Source organism: Oryctolagus cuniculus, chromosome 6 (assembly GCF_051225735.1).
Source record: "Oryctolagus cuniculus isolate XC-2025 breed Fujian yellow rabbit chromosome 6, ASM5122573v1, whole genome shotgun sequence".
Lineage (NCBI taxonomy): Eukaryota > Metazoa > Chordata > Mammalia > Lagomorpha > Leporidae > Oryctolagus > Oryctolagus cuniculus.
In genome coordinates this window covers 10359545-10378690 of record NC_142872.1, presented here as the reverse complement: position 1 = coordinate 10378690, position 19146 = coordinate 10359545, and the positions used below count along the sequence as shown (strand labels likewise).

The 19146-nt window shown below is 41.5% G+C and overlaps 1 protein-coding gene across 15 annotated transcripts in view; it reads right to left on the bottom strand.

Annotated features, from left to right (window-relative positions):
* Window positions 1-19146, bottom strand: part of DMXL1 (Dmx like 1) — a 180923-nt gene that overhangs the window by 135005 nt on the left and 26772 nt on the right. For all 15 annotated transcript variants that reach the window (XR_016235167.1, XR_016235168.1, XR_016235169.1 and 12 more), the window contains one exon: window positions 9742-9874. Coding sequence is in view for 9 of the 15 variants with exons in the window: in XM_089334832.1 (XP_089190958.1) it covers window positions 9742-9874 (133 nt within the window). In the remaining 6 variants the exon portion in view is untranslated. The remainder of the gene's footprint in view (window positions 1-9741; window positions 9875-19146) is intronic.

Here is a 19146-nt window from a genome sequence, read left to right as displayed (position 1 = left end):
AACACTCATACTTCTAGAGCCTTCTCTCCTTTCTCCTTTCCTAACTACGTTCCGCAGGAGGACTTTCAGAAAGAAGGAATGGCAGCTGCAGGCATACTTAGTTTTCTCTTTAATACCATTCACTCATTTAAAAACCTCAGGAATATCTTTGCACTTAAATGCCAAGGTGTAATGAAAGGACTAAGAGTCAAATGGAGCACATAAACAAGTCTAGTATCTGCTAACACTAACCGATAGAATAAATAAAGGGGAGAGTGATCCAACATGGGAAGTGAGATACTCAGCAGACTCATAGAATGGCGGATGTCCTAAATAGCACTCTGGCCTCAGAATCAGCCCTAAAGGCACTCAGATCTGGCTGAAAAGCCCATGAGAGTATTTCAGGCATGGAAAGCCAAGACACTCTGGCAAAAAGATCTGTGAGTAAGATCCCAGTGGAAAGAACAGGTCTTCAAAGAGGGAGGTGCCTTTCTCTGAAGGGAGGAGAGAACCTCCACTTTGACTATGACCGTGTCTAAACAAGATAAGAGTCGGAGAACTCAAGGGGCTTCCATAGCCTTGGAAACTCATGACTGGTGCATAGGGAGATTACTGACGCCATAAACAGGAGTGTCAATTTGTAAAGTCAACAACAGGAGTCACTGTGCACTTACTCCTCATGTAGGATCTCTGTCCTTAATGTGCTGTACACTGAGGCTTAATGCTATAACGAGTACTCAAACAGTATATTTCACTTTGTGTTTCTATGGGGGTGCAAATGATTGAAATCTTTACTTAATGTACACTAAACTGATCTTCTGTAAAAAAAAAAAAAAAAAAGAAATTATCAATTCCCAACTTGACTCTCACTGGGATTAAACATGACAATAGGTCTGATCTGATTTCATCATTTAAAAAAATCATCTATTATTTTTCACTTTATGTTTCTGTGTGGGAGCAAACTGTTGAAATCCTTACTTAAGGTATACTAAGCTGATCTTCTGTATATTAAGATAATCGAAAATGAATCTTGATGTGAATGGAAGGGGAGAGGGAGTGGGAAAGGGGAGGGTTGTGGGTTGGAGGGACGGTATGGGGGGGGAAGCCATTGTAACCCATGAGTCGTACTTTGGAAATTTATATTCATTAAATAAAAGATAAAAAAAAAATGCCAAGGTGCACATATGCGTAAAGATGTATAGATCTGCACCCTTATTCATCGGCTTATAGTATTCCATCACATATGTAAGCAGTGATTCAAAATAATGTAATGTTCACTGCTGTTTTCTAATCTTTGCTATCACGCCCCACCCCACCGAAAAGAGTACATTCAACATCCTGCACATTGCTTTTCATGCATCTGGTTAATTTTTTTTTTTTTGACAGGCAGAGTGGACAGTGAGAGAGAGAGACGGACAGAAAGGTCTTCCTTTGCCGTTGGTTCACCCTCCAATGGCCGCCGTGGCCGGCGCGCTGCGGCTGGCGCACCGTGCTGATCCAATGTCAGGAGCCAGGTGCTTCTCCTGATCTCCCATGGGGTGGAGGGCATCTGGTTAATTCTAAGAACATTCTTATGGCAAATTATTAAAAGTACCTGGTCTCTATGAATGTGACTTCATTCCCTCGTTAGGTAGGAAGTCAGATATGAGCTTACAAAGGCCTAAGGAGACATTTGGGTCCAGCATATGCATCTCAGTCATCCAGATAACCTTCCAGGGGCAGCCAGTATCTGCACTTCAAACACACCCAGCCCCTTCTACCAGATAACCATCCTTCCTCTAAGGCGGGGCAGCTTCAGCTGTCTCAAAATTTCAGGGGGAAAACTCTGATGATAGGAGTTTTCTATTTACATCCAAGAAGTCCTTTGTTCTAAGAGGAGCAGAGGTGGGGAGGCAAGAGACAACCCCTTAAAGACCCCTGGCCTCAACCAGACTGCGCGCTCAGCCCTCTGCCTCGCTTCTGAGCCATCCGCCTGGCCTGGTCAGGTGTACTCTCTCTCCACTCAACCATGTAACCTCGCTCTCCCCCAGACTGAGTGACTGGGCACTCTCTCTCAGGTTCTGTCTGGAGAGGTGCCCATCCGTTCTTACGGATGTCCCTTCCCTAATAAACCTTGCTATTTTACTTTCCACTACTGTCTCATGCCTGAATTCTTTCTTGCGTGAAGACAAGAACCCTGCCATTCACCAGTAACATTTTGGCGACCACGAGATGGACTTTAAGATGACATTGAAGGTCAGTATTCCTTCCCACAAGCGGGACCAGATCTGTGGAAGTGATCATCAAGTGTCCAGCAACCCACAGCTCTCCGAGAACACAGAGTTCCCACGGCCCCAGCTTAGCTAAGGCCGAAACTCCAGAGGGATTGTAAGGAACGGGAGGGAAATCAGGAAGAGTAGTTGGCTTAGAGCCTGGAGACCCGCTGAGCTCGCTTTGGCTTCCTGGCAGCCGGTTGCACTGCCAAGTGCTAAGGGAGCAGGGCCTAGCTTGGGTCTAGGCTACTATTGGCCCTCCAGGTAAACTCAGATAACTAGGTAGTGGGCAATCGTAAGCGATAGGAGATTTTGAACACCCACTCAGCCCCCAGACATCAGGACCCTTCCCTGTGCTCTCCCCCAGTTGAGATGCCTCATGGGCACAGCCGGAGATTTCTGAAGGAAGGTGAGGGCCGCTGCTCAAGCCTTATCCTCTGTCACTTTCCCTCTTCCTCCTCCTGGTCTCCCTCCCCCTCTCTTTGTTTCTCATCTCCATTGCTATACCACTGACCAGGGGGAAGGGAGAGGATAAATTCCAAGGTCTCTCCACCTAAGAAAGGGAAAAAGCCATTACCGGTTAACCCTTTCCAACTTGGTAGAAGGTTTTCTGTCTTTGCAGCTTATGGTAGCTCTGCGTCTTGAAAAGTTTTTGTGTACTATTACTGTTGCCAAGCTTTGATTGCCTGAGGACTGAATCTGGAAAGGAGCTAAAGATAACTATCTGTTTTAATTGACTGAGTGACTGCAGTAGCCCTGATTGGATCTGGCTTTGGTTGAAATATCCAAGTTGAATGGATTAAGATCTCAACTTGGTGGCCATTTTAATTAGACTAGGCAATGCGGACTTCTGTTGTGTTATAAAGGATTTGCTATAGGAGGTCCCCAGAACTCTTGGTGAAACAGCGCACCTATCCAACCCCACAGACAGTCCTGCTAGGCCCCAGCGTGTGCAGTCTTCCCTGTAAATGGAGGACCTTTCTCTGCACTCTGTTCCAGTCAGGGTGGCCTGCATCGACATTGCCAGATACCTCTGGTGAGAGCTCTCCCCAGGACTGCTTTTTTCCTCTCCATTTCCAATTCAATACCCCTCCTCACTAGGGAGGAGAGGGGGATGCCTCTGGCTACTGCTGGCCTTACCTAAGGGAGCAAGAACCTTAATCCATTAACCCTTTCCAACCTGATGGGTCTTCCTCTTTGCAGTTAATGGAAACCTAAGCAATGGGCTCATAGGCTGACGATCAGCTCTTTTCTGTGCTGCTGTAGCTTACTTATCTGACGAGAGTTTGCACGTGTCTTGAAGGTTCCCATTTTTCTATTGCCAGTACTGAGTCTTGATTGGGAAAACTGCAACATGAAGTTGTTTACCTTATTTGCCTGTTTTTAATGTTTGAGTGATTACCTAACTGATCAGATCTAGCCCACAGCCTTGGTTAAAACGCTCAGGTTAAATGTACTAATTTTTGACTAAACAGTTTGACTCTCTGACAGTTCTAAACTGAGTCTTCCAACTTTTGAGGCTTCCAGTCAGATCCCGGGAACTCTCAAAGGATGAGACTCTAAATTTGTTAAAGTAACAACTGTTTGAGTCAATTCAGATTATGCTAAGTATATTAAAATGTTGTACATGATGTCAGACCTATGTTGTATTCATGTTTGTTAGGAAACTGGCGGAGTTTTATCTATGGCAGTTTTATCTATGGCGTGATCTGCACCTTGATTTACATCCTATGCCCCAGCCCCCACCACCATTGCTGGAAGCCAGGTGGCCACAGGGCCCAACTGCTGTGGTCAAGCTCCACCCCCATCCTAAAGGGATTCACTGCTCCTGCTTCCCTGCCCACCCTCTGGCAAAGTTTTAAAAGGACCTGTTCTTGAACACATGGCTCTCTCTTGGCTTCTCTCTACTCTCCTCTCCCCCTCTCCTCTCTGTTTTTCTCTTATACTCCCCTTCTCTCTTTTCCCTCTTCACCCCTTACCTCCAGTCTGCTGGGTTTTCCCCAATAAACCCTTTCTTTCTCTTACTCCAGTGTTTGGTGTGTTTTGTGATGGCCTAACAGAAATATATAACAATGTTTTTGCTTTCCAGCTAGAGAGGTCTTATAAAAATCAGAGTAGATTCTATGTATACAAGCCTTTATGTTGTTAACTAAAGTAAGCCAATACAGACTGGTTCAGAAAATTGGGTTAATCCAAACGCCCTTCGGTTTGCTTGGCTTGCTTGTTCAGTTTTTCGTGTATTTAATATATTTTGTTCATTAATAACTCAGTGTCTTAAATCATCTAGGCATCGGCGCTAAGTAAAACATGGGAAAATGTATTATGTGTACTTTTAACATCTTAAATGCTGTAGGGGAGACTGAGTTTGCCAGCATGTAGTCTCATCGGTTATCCATACATGACAATTCAAGACTATCTAAAAGTAACCATGGGTGTAAGTTTCAGAAGGTGCGAGCAAGTCACATAAAGTTTTTAAAAGTTTATGATTTTAAAACATTCTTTACAGTTTTTTAGTAAGTTGAGTGTTAATGCCAAAGTTACAATGACCTAAAGTTCAAGTCTGATCTTCTGTTACAACAATGGGGTTTTTAAAAAAATGTGTACTGATGTTAGTAAATATATGGAAATGGTCTAAATAATAAATCTTAGAATTTGCTTTTGTAAAAAACTGTAATGTCTCTTTTTAACAGTGTCTGCTTAATTGGTTACTCTGCCATTTCTAGAGTTAGGTCCTATAAGTTATTTTTGACTCTGCTAAATAGTTCTGAGTTATGTCATAATTTCGTGTGCTAACTCTTATGTTCAAGGTTTTTATTTCTGGTTTATTCGACAGCAAGAGACAGAGAATTCACGTTCTGCCAAAGTAATCTATTGTGTACGCTACTGTCTCTGTTAAGTTCAGATTGGTGAAAAGCATTAAGTCTTAAAAAGTTATGTTAAATATCATTAAGATTAGATCTAGTCTAGAAATATTAACATCACCCTGACTAAATGAATGGCTATCATTTCAGGATGTTAAGGAATTCTATTTTGACCAGATACTCTAAGTTCTCTTGGCACCTTTAACAGACTTTATGAAAATCAAAGTTCTAAATTCTCTGGACTTTTGGTATCTCCAGAGGGCCCCTGGAGATGTCAAAAGATGTATCTCTCATCTTGCAAAGATAATAACCAATCGGGCTGTTTAGATCAAAATTGCTGCCAAGATGTGAAATGATGCTAAATTTCAGTTATAAACGTGTTTCTTTCTAGCTGCTCCAGTCTCTCGCTCAGAAGCCAGATTCTTTAAAGAGGGACTGACAAAGTCTCCATCCAGCTAATGCTAAATAACCAGGCATTGCTAGTTCAAATGTATTGCTAGTTTGAATGTGGATCAAATGGAGGTCTAGCCTAAAGAGAGAAAGTGTTCCAAGAGACTTAGAGACAATGGGAGATGGTTATGTGGCAGATACCAGAGAACTGCGTTCCAGGAGCCTACAGTGTTTTCTCAGAAAAGCAGCCATGGCCCACCACCTAATTTCTTTCAGGTAAGAGCTCAAATATCAAATCCATTTTTCTTCTTTTACTTCTTCTCTAAAGTACCTCCTTATCTTCGCATAGCATGTATAACTGGTGTCACAAAAGGAGAATGAGAAGATACTGTGGTATATCAGGTAAAGCTGCCACCTGCCATGCAGGCATCCCATTGAGGATGCTCCATTTCTGATCCAGCTCCCTGCTAATATACCTGGGAAGGCAGCAGAGGATGGCCCAAGTACTTGCACCACTGCACCCACATGGGAGACCCAGAAGTTCTAGGGTCCTGGCTTTGGCTTGACCCAAGCCTAGCCATTGCAACCATCTGGGGAGTGATCTAGAAGCCAAAGAACTGTGTGTATATCTCTCCTCTCTCTGTAACTCTGCCTTTCAAATAAATAAATAAATAAATCTTTTTTTTTTTTTTTTTTTTTTTTGACAGGCAGAGTGGACAGTGAGAGAGAGAGAGAGAGAGAGAAAGGTCTTCCTTTGCCGTTGGTTCACCCTCCAATGGCCACCGCAGCCGGCGCACCGCGCTGATCCGATGGCAGGAGCCAGGTACTTATCCTGGTCTCCCATGGGGTGCAGGGCCCAAGGACTTAGACCATCCTCCACTGCACTCCCGGGCCACAGCAGAGAGCTGGCCTGGAAGAGGGGCAACCGGGACAGAACCCGGTGTGCCGGCACCGCAAGGTGGAGGATTAGCCTATTGAGCCACGGTGCCGGCCTAATAAATAAATCTTAAAAAAGAAAAAAGAAAAAAAAAGGTACGATGTGCTTCTAACTCAACTTTTAAATGGATTCCAGTATCTCAACCTCATATTAAATCTAAAACCTGCATAGTTTCGAAGCTTTTCTGCTACACAATAAACAATTCCTAATAAATACTGTGTCTATTCCAAATTACTACCATATACTGTGAAGTTAATTTAAAATTGCTTCCTCCCCTCTCACAACCACCTAAAATACATTTCAAGTTCTCTGCTCATCTCATGGAAGTCCCTCAAAAGACCTGTGGTGAAAGCCCTTCCTCCCACTCATAATGAAGGATTCCAAAGCAAGACTAAAGTTCCTTCTGAAGAATTATATAAAATCTTGTTCCCTCTCCATGTATCAACCTTTTCATTCCTCGCTTACAGGTGCAAAATACATGGAACTAGTTCCTTTGAACTCTCCTCTGTAAATTCTATATATAGGAGGTTTGCCTTACTCCATCTTTGGTATTTGATATCTATCCTATTACTGCTACATACAAAAGTGATTCAAGAAGAATTTTATTAAATATTGTTATACTGATGTACTGGTTTATGGTCTGTCTCCCCATCTGTTCACTGTAATATTCCAAGCACTTTCACACCTGGGTGGAACATGCTAAGCCTCAACAAATATGAGGAGCCTTCAAAAAAATCATGTGAAATAGAATTAAGAGATGTTTACCTTGGTGCAAAAATTTTTAAACAAACAGTCTTTTCAAAAAACACAGTCCATAGTCTCATGGACTTCAAGAACCCTCATATGCATGGGTATCAAAAAATTCTGCATCAAAATAAACATCCCCTAATTCCATTTCCTATGTACTTTTTTTTTTTTTTTTTTTTGACAGGTAGAGTGGACAGTGAGAGAGAAAGAGAGAGAGAAAGGTCTTCCTTTGCCGTTGGTTCAACCCCAATGGCCTTTGCGGCCGGCACACCACGCCAATCCGAAGCCAGGAGCCAGGTGCTTCCTCCTGGTCTCCCATGCGGGTGCAGGGCCCAGGGACCTGGACCATCCTCCACTGCACTCCCGGGCCAGAGCAGAGAGCTGGCCTGGAAGAGGGGCAACCAGGACAGAATCCGGCACCCCGACTGGGACTAGAACCCAGTGTGTCGGCGCCACAGGTGGAGGATTAGCCTAGTGAGCCGTGGCGCCAGCCCGTATGTACTTTTGAAGTACTCTCATATCTGCTGATTGATTAAAACTTGGAACTGCTATCTAAAGGATATGAAAAATATTGTCTGTTGATCCATACTTTCACATTTTTCTCTAGAAAGATGCTATCAATTGTACTCTTATTGATAGTATGTAAAAGCAGTTGTTGGGCAGTGCAGAGGGAGTCCTGTGACTCAGTTGGCTAAACAGCTAACTTCAGATACCTGCATCCCATACTGGAGTGCCTGGTTTTAAATCCCAGAAACTGTGCTTCTGATCTAGCTTCCTGCTAATGCATACTGGGAGGCACCAAGGTAACTCAAGTGCTTGGGCCCCTGACACCCTCCTGGGAGACCCAGATAGAGCTCTGGGGTCCTGGCTTTGCCCTGACTCAGTCCTGGCTGCTGAAGGCCTATAAGGAGTAAACCAGCAGATGGAAGATCAACATCACCCAATTCCCTGCACCAGGTATAAAACAAACTCTAACTTCATTTTCCCTTAAAAATAATTTTGTGCCAGCATAGTGGGTAAAGCCGCTGCCTGAAGTGCCGGCACCCATATGGGTCCAGTTCAAGTCCTGGCTGCTCCTCTTCCCATCCAGCTCTCTGCTATGGCCTGAGAAAGTAACAGAAGATGGCCCAAGTCATTGGGCCCTAGCACTCAAGTGGGAGACCCAGAAGAGGCTCCTGCCTTCGATCAGCCCAATTCCAGCCATTGAGGCCATTTTGGAAATAAACCAGTAGATGGAAGATTCTCTGACTCTCTCTTTCTCTCTCTCTCTTTTCCTCTTCCTCTCTGTAACTTTGCCTTTCAAATAAATAACTAAATCTTTAAAAAAAAATTACTGTACACTTAATCTTAGCCAAAAGGCAGAGAAACGACAAAATCCTTGTTACTATACAGTATAACTTCAATCCTTTTTCCTTTCAGAATATCCCTGGTTTTCCCATAATTGCCCTTTTAAATGAAGTTTAGAACTATGCTCAAAAACAGACATTCCAATGGGATTTTATTTTTAAAGTTTTTTTTGTTTTGTTTTGTTTTTGTGTTTTTTGTTTTGTTTTGTTTTGTTTTGTTTTTTGATAGGCAGAGTTAGTGAGAGAGACAGAGACAGAGAGAAAGGTCTTCCTTCCACTGGCTCACTCTCCAAATGGCTGCAACGGCCAGAGCTGCGCCGATCCGAAGCCAGCAGCCAGGTGCTTCCTCCTGGTCTCCCATGTGGATGCAGGGGCCCAAGCACTTGGGCCATCCTCCACTGCACTCCCAGGCCACAGCAGAGAGCTGGACTGGAAGAGGAGCAACCGGGACTAGAACTGGTGCCCATATGGGATGCCGGCACCGCAGGCGGAGGATTAACCTAGTGTGCCAGAGCACCAGCCCCCTCAATGGGGTTTTAATAGGGATTATGATCAACATAATTATTTCATTATACTCAGCCATTCATTCAAAGCATGAAAAGTATCTCTGTCTTCTGTATAGTTGACCAAGTTTCTATTTAATGGTTTTCATACAGGTCATATATTTCTTGTGTTTCTTCCTAGTTATTTTGACAACTAAAAAAAAAAATCAACCTTTGGAACACAGAAAATCCTGTATATAAGAAAAGCCATGTTAAAAACTAAAATCAGAGGCCAGCAGAGGCTTAGGGGTAAGGCCGTTGCCTGTAGTGCCAGCAGCCCATGTGGGCACTGGTTCGAGTTCCAGCTGCTCCATTTTTTATGCAGCTCCCTGCTAATGCTCCTGGGAAAGCAGCAGAAGATGGCCCACGTGCTTGGGCCCCTGCCACCCATGTGCAAGACCTGGATGAAGCTCCTGGCTCCTGGTCAGACCAGCCCAACTCCAGCCATTGCAGGTATTTGGGGAATGAACCAGTGGTTAGGAGAGCTCTGTCTCTCCTTCTCTCTCTCTCTTCCTCTCTCTCGTAACCACACCTTCCAAATAAATGAATACAATTAAAAAAAAAAAAACCTAAAAAATCAATCATTTTAATGATAATACAGTCTTATACAAACTAATACACATATATAATAGAATTAAAATCACATAGAACAGGTTTATCATTTTAATGCCCTAATTAAGTGCTTACTTGCAATGCCAAATGCATCTCCAATCCCCAAAATCAAGATCTGTTTTATCTGGATTTTCTTCTTCAGTTGGCTTCTCCAAGTTAATGTTGGACCAGAGTTGTAAACAGCTGGAACCAGTTAGAAGACGATTGCCTAAAAAATTATTATTCACCATTTATTAAGTATTTAATAGTGAGTTAAGTTATATATTCAAAATGTTTCATATATTACTATACAGGTAATACATTTTCTCAAGAAAAGTCAAATAACAAAAGGGTCTTTGGAGAAAGAAAGAAGAAAGTTGTATTTTAATTTTGTTCTACAACTTGGGAAAGAAGGTAAGACATCTACTCTTATTCAATGAACATTTCATGAGCTTCTCCTTTGTACCAGGCACTGTGCTAGGCACATGACAAGAAAAAAACAAAACAAAACAAAAAACAAAAAGCCATTGTGTTCTACCATAAATTCCAGTAAAAGAACATTAAAATATTACAGTCCAACCTAAAAGTTTTATAAACATTATAGAAATGTATGTAAAGTGTTACAAGGGTACACAGGAAAGAGAAATTATGTGTACCTGTAGTGAAAATGCCATAGAAAGTAATTAAATACAACCTGGTCCACTGTGGATGAAAAAGCAGTAGAGGGGACAAGCATTGCAGAAAGGAGTTTCATCATGAATAAAGAAAGAAAGGCATGCAAGTCCATCTATTTTCCAAGAACGCTTTAATCTGATGTGATTAAGTGTCGCTCCCCGTCTTCATGGGGGAACGACACAGAACCCTGCCTAGGCTTCATATCCGAGTCACGGCACCATTATGTCGCTCCCCCTCTTCATGGAGGAACGACACTAAACCCTGCCTAGGCTTCATATCCGAGTCACGGCACCATTATGTCGCTCCCCCTCTTCGTGGAGGAACGACACTAAACCCTGCCTAGGCTTCATATCCGAGTCACGGCACCATTATGTCACTCCCCCTCTTCATGGAGGAACGACACAGGACCCTGCACTGTTCTTTCGTCTGCTCGGCCCTCCCCGGGTTCGCTGCTGGTTCTTCCCGGGTTGGCTACTATCCCTTCCACCTCCGTGGAAGGGCAGTTCCCCCTAGCCACATTCCCCACTTCCGCAGGGGAGCGGCACACCGCCGGCCGGCTTTCTCGGGGGCTGCACGGGTTCCCTTAGATGTTCCCCATAGATGTTCCTGGTGCATGCCGTCTCTCTCCTCCTTTATAGTCCTCCTCCGCCAATCCCAACTCGGCTGCCCACACGCCGAGTACGCTGCTCTCCAATCAGGAGCAAGTCCTACAGTTAATTGGTTGAACTGGAGGCAGCTGTGCGGAAGCTGTTTACTTCTCTCCCAGCGCCATATTGTGGGAGAGCAGATGCATAGAATAAGTCTTAATTCCAGTAACTCAGTCTAGTCCGGGTTGCTCCCCACAATTAAGGAATATGATACATTGTAAAGATGGAAACAGTAGCTTGGAATAATAGGTTTCTTTCTTTCTTCCCTCCTTCCTCCCCCCTTCTCCTCCTCCTCTTCCTTCTCTCTCGCTCTCTTTTTTACACAGAGAAAGCTCCCATCCGCTGGCTCACTCACCAAATGCCCAAAGCCTTCACCAAAGCACGGAGCCAAGAATTCAATCCAGGTCTCCTACATGGGTCTCAGGAACTCACTCAACCACTTGAGCCATCAAAACTACACTGGCTGAAACCAGAATCAGGAGTCAAGAGCCTGAAACTGAAACTGAATCCAGCACTCCAATGTCGACATGTGTGTCTAAATTGGCATTTTAACCAGGTCTAATTCCCACCTCTGAAAAGGTTTTATAAGTGGCAAAGTGAAGGTTATATAATTGGACCTGTATTTTGAACAAGGGCCTAACTGAAGGTTCTAGTCAAAGATGAACTCAATGAGGACTTTAAGATTATATACAAAAGTTGTGTATATAATATGTGCATTTTTCCTAGAGATAATCCACCTTAACTTCTGCAAGACTTTAAAAAAGAGATAAGAATACCCTTTTTCAAAAATAATACAAGACAGGAGCAGGTGCTGTGGCATGGTGGGTGCGGCCTCTGCCTTCCGTGCTGGCATCCCATGTGGGGGCGAGTTTGAGGCCCACATGTGCCTCTTCCAATCCAGCTCTCTGCTATGGCCTAGAAGATGCCAAGTGCTTGGGTCCCCGCACCTACACAGGAGACCTGGAAGAAGCTGCCGCCAGGTTTCAGATCAGTCGAGCTCTGGCCACTGCGACCATTTGGGGAGTGAACAAGTGGATAGAAGACCCGTATCTCTGTCTCTCCCTCTGTCTGTAACTCTTTCTCAAAACAAATAAAATCTTGAACAAAGGAAAAAAAAAAAAAAAACTTGAGACAGACAAGATTAGGAAAAACATAAGAGCAAAGGAAACCTAGTTAATTAACTATAATATTCATGAACCAAATAATTACAAGTATCAAGGATTTTGAAAGACATTGCAAAAAGTACAACTGTCAAGGCGTCATATCAACTAAAAAACAAGGGGAAAACAAGTGGTTTCAAGGACAGGTTCAACTTTATAACTTGACAGTTCAGTAGGTTGTGCTATAATCCACACAAAGAAGAGACAGAGGACAAGCAATTTGGGAAGGAAAACAATGCATTTACCTTGACAATTAAGATCAATGGATTTGTATTTGTAGGGATTATCATTTTCTTCCAAAGGAAAGTAGGGCTGTGGCAAAAGCATAGACTTTATATCAAAAATTCCTGAGTCTAAACACTAAGTAAGCCACTTAGTTAGTCATGTGAATTGAGCTAACTGGGCAACCTCTGAGCTCCAATTTTCTCATCCATAAAACCACAGGTTTGTGCAGAATTGTACTAAAGATTACCTTTAATACACACAAAATCTCTAGCACACGTCTGGCATATAGCAGAAGGTAACAAACAGAGCAACCAAGCAAAAAGTTTCACAGTCACAAAAAAAGCAAATAAAGTACTAATGAAACATTTCATTTCAATATATTTGTTATTTCACTGTGAAGCTTACAATCACACACAAGTTTTCTTTTGACATATACTGAAGATGAAATTATGATATACTACTTGATTGAATGAGAATTTTATAATACAAAACAATGAGTCCAGGGTACTGAATGGTTCAAAAGTAGGTCAGTATGCTATGATACATTGATTTGAAAGAAAAAGGACAGACATATGGATAATAAAATAGGTAGGGAAACTAGAAAACCCTTAACAGAACATCTCATGATGTACAGGATATACAACAGTGAATCCAGAGACAATACAAAAGCAATACAATACTGTAAGTTTAATAATACTATAGGAAAAATTTTATATCCTAATATCTGGTATATTACAGTAAGTAAATATTAATCATAACTTAAATACAGGTTGAACATCCTTAACTGAAAATCTGAAATCCAAAACAATGCTCAAAAAGTTCCAAATTTCAGGGCATTTGGTATTTCTGGGTCAGGGATGCACAACATTGCCACTGTCTATGCAAATACTACAAAAACCTAAAAAGCTGAAATCTGGTTTCAAGTATTTCAGATATGAGATTCTCACTCTATATTAATATTTCACCTACAATATTTAAAATCTGTTTATGAAGACAAAGTGCACTTGTAAAAGTAAAAATATACTACTTCTGTCTGCACTTCAGTGTTTATTGCAGCTCAATTCACAATAGCTAAGACATGGAATCAACCTAAATGCCTATCAACAGAAGACTAGATAAAGAAATTATGGGATATATACTCTAGAGAATGCTATACAGCAGTAAAAAAAAAAAAAATGAAATCTGGTCATTGGCAACAAAATAGAGGAATCTGGGAAACATCATACTGAGTGGCCAGCGCCGCGGCTCACTAGGCTAATCTCTGCCTTGCAGCGCCAGCACCCCGGGGTTCTAGTCCCGGTTGGGGCACCGGATGCTGTCCTGGTTGCCCCTCTTCCAGGCCAGCTCTCTGCTGTGGCCCGGGAGTGCAGTGGAAGATGGTCCAGGTGCTTGGGCCCTGCACCCTACGGGAGACCAGGATAAGCACCTGGCTCTTGCCATCGGATCAGCGCGGTGCGCCGGCCACAGCGGCAATTGGAGGGTGAACCAACGGCAAAGGAAGACCGTTCTCTCTGTCTCTCTCTGTCCACTCTGCCTGTCAAAAAATAAATAAATAAATAAATCATGCTGAGGGAAATAGGCCAGTCCCAAAGGGACAAATATCATATGTTCTCCGTGATCTGTGACAACTAACTGAGCACCTAAAAGGAAACCTGTAGAAGTGAAATGGACACTATGAGAAACAACGACCTGATCAGTCCTTGTCCTGACTGTCAAGGAACAACTTACTATTTTATTCCTTTTTGTATTTTTTGTTCTACTTAACACCATTGGTTGAACTCTTTTAATTGACACACAATTATGCTTAGGTGTTTAAATTTAACTGAAAAGTGATCCCTGTTAAATATAAGCGTGGGAATCAGAGAGGGAGGAGATGTACAGTTTGGCACATGCTCACTCAGACTTACCCCTAATGGTAGAGCTAGAAGCGTGCCAGGGGATCCCAGATCAATCCCATCAATGTGGCATGTATCAATGCTATCTCACTAGTCAAAGTAATCAGTTGAAATTCATCCCTGATCATAAAGATAGGATTGAGTCAAAGGGATCACATAAACAAGACTGGTGTCTGTTAATACTAACTGATAGAATTAAAAAGGAGAGAACGATCCAACATGGGAAGCAGGATACACAGCAGACTCATTGAATGGCAGATGTCCTAAACAGCACTCTGGCCTCAGAATCAGCCCTTAAGGCATTCAGATCCAGCTAAAAAGCCCATGAGAGTTTCTCAGGCAAGGAAAGCCGAGACATTCTGGCAAAACAAAAAAAAAAAAAAGTGACTTAAGTGAAAGGTCTCTGTGAGTAAGATTCCAGCAGAAAGAACAGGCCATCATGGAAGGAGTTTCCTTTCTCTGAAGGGAGGTGAGAACTTCCACTTTGATTATGGCCTTGTCTAAATAAGATCAGAGTTTGTAAACTCAAGAGGCTTCCATAGCCTTCGCAGCTCATGACAAGAGCCTTGGGTGATTACTGACGTCATAAATAATTGTCATTTGTTAAATCAACAATAGGAGTCACTGTGTACTTACTCCCCATGTATGATCTCTGTCCTTAATATGTTGTACTATGCAAATTAATGTTAAAACTAGTACTCAAACAGTACTTTATACTTTGTATATCTGTGTGGGTGCAAACTGTTGAAATCTTAGTATATACTAAGTTGATCTTCTGTGTATAAAGATAACTGAAAATGAATCTTGATGAAGAATGGGATGTGAGAGGGAGTGGGAGATGAGATGGTTGCAGGTGGGAGCAAAGCTATGGGGAAAAGCCGCTATAATCCAAAAGTTATACTTTCGAAATTTATATTTATTAAATAAACATTAAAAATATATAAATACTAGCTTCCAAGAATGCATTATAGTAATAGTCCACTTCTCATCCAAGCCACTAAATAAAAAAGTAATAAACTGCATGTGAATTTTAAACCTTGTAAGATTCAAAAGATAATCAATAGTCCTGAGTTGCTGTCAAGCCACCACCAGATATGCTGAGGAAATAAGTAATTTTCTTGTAATACTACTTTGTAAAGATGATTTTAGGGAGCCAGTATTGTGGAGTAGTGGTTTAGAAAGCCACTGGCATCCCATATGGGCGCCAGTTCAAGTCCTGGATATTCCACATCTGATCATGCTCCCAGCTAACATGCCTGGGAAAATGGCAGAACATAGCACAAGTGGTTGGGCCCCTGACATCCTGGTGGGAGGCCTGGATAGAGTTCCATGCTCCTGTCGATGGCCTGGCCCAGACCTGGCTGTTATGCCATTTGGCAAGTAAACTAGCAGACAGTCCTTCTCCCTCTCTGTAACTCTGCCTTTCATTAAATATGTAAATATTTTTAAAGATTATTTGAGAGAAATTTAACAATAATTCTGCTCTCTGAAGCATTATTACTATTGCCAGACCACAGGAACAAGATTCTAAGCTTAAATAAATATCATTTGGTCCAAATATTAAATGCTGGAGCTGGCACAGTGGCACGGTAGGTTAAAGCCCCAGCCTGAAGAGCCAGCATCCCATATGGGCACAGGTTCAAGTACTGGCAGTTCTACTTCCAATCCAGCTCCCGGCTAACATGCCTACGGAAAGCAGTGGAGGCCCAAGTCCGTGGCCCCTAAACCCATGTGAGAGACCCAGAAGCAGCTCCTGGCTCCTTTCTTCAGATCACCTCAGCCCCAGCTGTTGCAGCCATTTGGAGGGTGAACCAGCAGATGGAAGACCTCTGTCTCTTGTACTCTCTCAAGAATATAAAATAAATCTTTAAAAAATATATTAAATGTTTTTATTGCAGTTATTAGTATGACACTGCAAAGTAGGCAGCAAGTTTGTTCAATATTTGTAGCATTCTATCATTTACCAAGTAGGCACATATATACTGTAATATCTGATCATTAAAAATAATACTGAAAATAGATACTATCTCAATTTTCAAGTGAGTTAACCAGTGCTTATTTGTTAAGTGAGCTTTTCATAATCACAGAACTATCCATCAAGTATATGAGCATTTATTGAGAGCTTATTATTCACTGGAAATGTGAATATAAATATATGAATATAACAGAAGTGCTGCCCTTGTCTAAAAAATATATAAGCAAGCGAGGCAAACAAATAATTATAATAGATTATAGAGATATAAGAGTAACCACAGAATTTATAATTCAAGTAGGAACACTTGCAAGTGTAAAAGAATGAGAAATCAATAATAAAAAGAAGACAATAAACATACATGGGGCATACGTCACCCTACCCACAGCAGAGTTAATATTCGAAAGTGCTATGCTAAATGCCAAATTTCAAACTAGGTCTGATCTCTCCTTACTGCATGCATCAATATACAGCTGGGTTACCATAAATAGCATCAACCTCAATCTCATAGGAATAAGCATTTTAAAAGATTGTGTGATTTTAAAAGCTTGAAAGAATGTGGAGAAAAGCGCACCCTAATCCACTGTTGGTGGGAATGTAAACTGGTAAAGCCACTATGGAAGACAGAATGGAGATACCTCAAAAATCTGAATATAGACCTACCCTATGTCCCAGCCATCCCACTCCTGGGAACTTACCCAAGGGAAATGAAATCAGTAAACAAAAGAGCTATCTGCACCTCCATGTTCATTGCAGTTTATTTCACAATAGCTAAGACATGGAATCAACCTAAAAACCTAAATGTCCACCAACCAAAGACTGGATAAAGTAATTATGGGATATGTACACTATGGAATACTACACAGCAGTAAAAAAGAGAGAGAGAGAGAGAGAGAGAAAGAGAGAGGGAGGGAGAGGGAGAGGGAGAGAAAGAAAGAAATCCAGTCATTTACAACAAAATGGATCAATCTGGAAAACTTTATACTTAGTGAAATAAGCCAATCCCAAAGGGGCAAATACCATATGTTCTCCCTGATCTGTGAGAATCAAAAGTGCAACTAAAATGAAAGCTGTAGAAGTGAAATTGACACTCTGAGAAACAATGACTTGAACAGCCTTCGTCTTGACTGTCAAGGGACAGTTTTTTTTTTTCTTTTTTCTTTTCTTCATACTATATGTTGAACTCTTTACTTAACATGGTGTTAATCATATGTATATAAAGTCAACTGAAAATAGATCCCAGTAAAAAATAAGAGGGGGAATAAGAGAGGGAGGAGGAAGTTTGTAACTGTAAAGCTGTATAGTTCTGCATACAGTCCTACAGACTTACTTCTAAGGGTACAGTTTAAAAACTTATCATGGGACTCCAATCCTGTTGAATTTGGTGGTAAAAACGTCATCTTAATTGTTAAAGTGATCATATTAAGTGTTAAAGTGAACATACAGATAGGATTAAGTGTTAGAGAGATCATACAAATAATATCAAGTGCCTGGTAATAATAACAGAGAGAATTAAAAAGGAGGGAATGTCCAGCATGGGAAGCAGCCCATACAGCAGACTCCTAGAGTGACAATCAACTTAAATAGCACTCTGACCTCAGAATCAGCCCTTAAGTCTTCCTGGTCTGGCTAAAAGGCCTGTGAGAACATTTCAGGCACAGAGAGCCAAGACACTGTAGCAAAAAATATCCTACATGAAGGATCTCTGTGAGTGAGACCCCAGTTGAAAGAAGAGGCCATCAAAGAAGGATGTACTTTTCTCTGAAGGGAGGAGAGAACTTCCACTTTGCTTTTGGCCTTGTCCAAATACTGATGGAGTCTGTGATCACAAAAGGCTTCCATAGCCTTGGCAGCTCATGGCAAGAGCCTTGGGTGATCACTGATGTCATAAGAGTGTTAACTATTAAATGAACAACAGAAGTCACTGTGCACTTACTCCCCATGTAGCACCTCTGTCCTTAATGACTTGTACTATGAGAATTAACTGCAAAGCTTGTTCTCAAACTGTACTTTATATGGTATGTGTGTGGGGGGGCACAAATTGTTGAAATCTTTACTTAGCATAGAGCTGGTTCTCTTTATATAAAGTTAAACTAAAAATGAATCATATTGAGGAATGGGATGGGATAGGGAGTAGGAGGTGGGAGGGGAGTGGGGGTGGGAGGGTGGGTATGGGGGGAAGGAACCACTATATTCCTAAAGTTGTACCTATGAAATTTGCATTCATTAAATAAAAGCTTTTAAAAGAAAGATTGTATGATTTTAAAATTCTCAAAGTATATGTATATCTTTTATCTTCTAAAATAACTTCCAATATTTCTGAAGTTTGTATTCTAATCAGAATTTTCCTCAGCAATGTCAGCTACTACATTATGAAAACTAAAACTATTTCCTTTATCTAAACTGACGACTTCTAAATCCTTGTTTCAAACAGAATTTCTTATGTTCTAGATTCAAATTTCATCTATTGCTTTATGATAATGCAAGCATCTAACATGCCATACATCCGAACACCACCAACAAATCACTACTTCCAACTCCTACATATCATTTTTCTTGTGCAGATATTCTCAAAGTAATCTCAAATCCACTTGTCAAGTGAAGCCAACTCTAAATGTATGCCTAAATGTATTTCATAACCATGCTCTCCTTTCATGAGTCATCAATTCATTTAATACTGAGTACCAACTTTGGCAAAGTCACTGAAACAGGTTCTTCTCACTTAGACTACTGTGAACGCATCCTCCTCAAAGAGTCCCTCTGACTCCCATTCCTCCTTCATTTGCTCTTCCTAAGTCACTGCTAGCAGAACAATCATGTAAACCCATATATATTAACATGCCATGAGCTTCTTTCAAAAATCTCTAACAATTTTTAGACAATTAAAAAGAATTAAATTCCAGAGCTGGCAGTGTAGCACAGTGAGT